General features: G+C 32.6%; 1 protein-coding gene across 1 annotated transcript; it reads right to left on the bottom strand.

Annotated features, from left to right (window-relative positions):
* Positions 1-239: 239 nt before the first annotated feature.
* On the bottom strand, positions 240-1,788 carry LOC149213638 (uncharacterized). The gene is made up of 3 exons (XM_089390778.1): positions 1,674-1,788; positions 1,516-1,591; positions 240-1,096 (listed from the first exon to the last, which is right to left on the bottom strand). The coding sequence occupies exons 1-3, from the start codon at positions 1,680-1,682 to the stop codon at positions 660-662; spliced, it is 522 nt and encodes a 173-aa protein (XP_089246904.1). The 5' UTR covers positions 1,683-1,788; the 3' UTR covers positions 240-659.
* Between the last annotated feature and the right edge of the window lie 1,692 nt (positions 1,789-3,480).

The raw sequence follows: 3,480 nt of genomic DNA, 5'->3' as shown, positions 1-3,480 counted from the left end.
CTGCCTACTATACATCAATAACAACAGCCTAATATACATTAATAACAACACAACAAACATATATCTACTTTTTGCTTTTCATAAATCAGGACACAATAAAACCAGAAGTTGTAAATTTCCCTTTCTACTTTTTTGCTTTTCATAAATCAGGACACAATAAAAGCAGAAGTTGTAAATCTACCTTTCTACCTAATATACATCAATAACAACCATCAATAACAACACAGCAGACAGATATCTCCTTTTAACTCTTCATAAATCAAGATAAAAGCAGAAGATATATGTATGTTCATGCTCTACCAATTTGAAGGCATAAGGAATGATGGGTCAGTTATATGTATGTCCATGCTCTATCAATTTAAAAGTATAAGTAATTACAGGCCAGTTACAACATGTTTTCTGAGACTTTAACCCAGGAAAGTCTTAACTTTTATAGCTAGAGAAACAAACTTTTTATCAAATCATGTTAAGATCTTTTCACTATATTATATTACGATATTTTTTTTCAATTAAAGATATGGAACCTGTAGCAGTTCTGAAAGATACATAAGATCAAACCTCCCCACCTAACTATTAAACCACATTCGAAAAATTATTATATAAAAAAAACCCTTAAAATTCCACTTTTACTGATTAAAAAAAATCCCTTTCTCCGATTATCACATGGTTCTGCAGGGATCATGTTTCTCTTCATTCCAGACATAAGAAACCTCATTGGGATCACTGGGATCTTGGTATCGTGGCCACAGTATCTCTTCTCTGTTTGAACAATCAGGGCATGGAGGATAGCACTGTGCCTCGCACACTGTATATGACATCGGCTGGGGCGATATTGCTTCTGCGAATCTTACCTTCTTCAACACTCCTTTGGGTACCACATTCGGCGTTTCTTCTATTTTCGCTCCTTTCGTCTTGTCTTCCTTTCCTTTCTTGTCATCTTCTTTCGGACGAGGAGGCGGCGCCGTCACAGTACCGGCGGAGATCAATTTAGCGCACCTGAATTTCTTTCTCAGCATATTGGCCACACCCACAGGATCTGCATCTCCGATTACCGTCAATGTCCTCTGCTTCATATCGATCGACAACGAATCGATTCCTGCAATAACCCACACATCCAAAAGTTGCAGTTTTGGGAAGTTGCAGTTTTTTACTTCCAAAAGTTGTAGTTTTTTAGTTTTTTTTGTTTTCCGTCGAATGTGAATTTTGTTATACATTGATAAAAATTTGTTGAAATCACAAATTTGAATTATATACTTTTCCTTAAACAACAACAATCGAAACTTAACCAAAAAATTGTTTACCAATGTTAAACCATAAACACAAAAATACCACAAAAAAATCTTATCCAAAAAAAACTCCAAAACAAAGAAAAATTAAACAATCCTCATTAAAAACATATCTAAGAGTAAAAACCATCACAGAATCAGTTGGTGAAGTACATAAGTATCAAACAAAGAAAAAAGGGGCAAAAAACTGTATGAAGCCAACAAGAGCCCAGAACGCTTGTTTCCTTACCTTCAATTTTAGTGACAGAATGCAAGGCAATCTTCTTGCATTTATCGCAATACAAATCCACTGCCATCACAGTTTTCTGCAGATCACTCAACAAGTCAGCCCACAACAGTATTAAAAGAGAGAATTAAACCCTAAATTTTGAACAGATCAGGACTTACATTCGCCATCTGAACAGGAGCAGGAACAGGGTACTCTGAAGATTCTTATTCCTCAGCAGAGATCTAGACATTCAAGGGTTCTCAAACAAAAGCAAAGAATTCTAAAACAACCTCGCAATCAGACCTTGACTTTCACAACAGCAATGGCAGATTAATAAATACTGAAAGAAAGCTACAGTAACCATATACTAAGAGCCGTCTCGATCACGTAATTTCAGAACAGATAACACCATTGGATGGTCGCAGGTGAGCAAAGTGGGAGACTGAATCCTGTCTGTCATGTATCGTGACAATACGTCATTCATATGTATTCTATGGCTATATCTGCGAAAACCTCCATTCCCCCAATACCCATGCATTTAGGGAAGCGCGCTGCTTGGTATTGATTTGTCACACAAGTCTAGAATTTAATTTAGTTTAATCTTTAAATGAGTGAAGTCCGGAAAGGATCATCCACTCACATTTGTTAATTTAATTTAATTTTATGGATTATTTTAAATTATAAATTATAGGATATATACAATTATAAAATTTATCATGATCTTGTGGTCAAATTAATTATTGGCTGTTATTATCATGACTTAGTGGGCAAATTAATTATTGGTTGTTATTTTCATAGGCATGCTACTTCATCATTGTTATTCAAGCAAAATCATCTCACATGAAATTATTTGTTGGTAGTATGTGAGACAACACATTTTCACCCCTGCCAAATGTTTCTAGGCCTTTGGCTAGGTTTTCACTCCTAATGCCTCTCCATCTTGGGTTGTTAACATGTTTTTGAAAAAAAACTAGCTCTTAACCAAGCAAAAACATATTTAGGAAATACTAATTATAATTAAATATTAATATTTACCAAAAATAGATATTAATCCCTCTAATAAATACTTTACTTTTTCTATAAATCCCTCTAGTATATAAGGGTGCTTTCCTTATCACTTTACAAAAGTCATAAAGTTACAAATCAACCAACTTTTGACCCTTAATTTGCTAGCACAAACAAGTGCTACAGAGTAGCTTGTCCATGCAACGTAGTAAAACAATAGTGAAACCCCTCAATTTGATAGCATAAACAAATGCTACATAGTAAATAAAAGAATAGTGAAACTGATCACTCTTGCTATATATTAAAATAATTAGTCACTATGCTTTGTAAATATAGTTGTAAAATGTAGCTTTGGAGCAAGGATTGAAATTGCAAGTTGGATTGAAAGTTTCATCTAAATTATAATTTAAAATGTAAATTAATATTTGCACAATTTTTGAAAAAAAGTGATTAGGCAACCACTTGTTTGATAAATTCGCTACTTGTTTGAATTAGAATGTGATAAAACATCACTGGTTCATAGATCATTTACTTGTTTAAAAAATTTACATTTTAACTTAAAAAATAATAAAATTATATAATGTATTATTTCTTATTATTTTTATATTAAATGTGATGTGACCAAAAGCAACTCTTTAACTAGTTCAAGGAAAGAACCCTTCAATATAATTTTCCAGTGTCCTTTTCAACATTGTTTCATCAATTGATCCAAGTTTATATTCATGTTTGCTAAGAAGCTATGGATGACACTGGATTAAAGACATTGAAGTACAAATTCCCTCCGAACAGGGAAGTTTCGCAGAATGGGAAGGAGATATGAATTAATGTTGTAATCGTGTAATATCATATATATATATATATATATATATATATAAATGATTATATATATAGGTTGGTTGAATTGATGATTTTTATATTAAAGTAATCCAATTTACAAATGTCAATATGGTTGTGTGTTGAAAATAAAGAAATGTTAATAAT

Source organism: Pinus tabuliformis, chromosome 1_1 (assembly GCF_031772625.1).
Source record: "Pinus tabuliformis cultivar Carrire ecotype Pingquan chromosome 1_1, CPIR1, whole genome shotgun sequence".
Lineage (NCBI taxonomy): Eukaryota > Viridiplantae > Streptophyta > Pinopsida > Pinales > Pinaceae > Pinus > Pinus tabuliformis.
The sequence above is the reverse complement of the archived record's forward strand: the minus strand, read 5'-3'. Positions and strand labels throughout refer to the sequence as shown.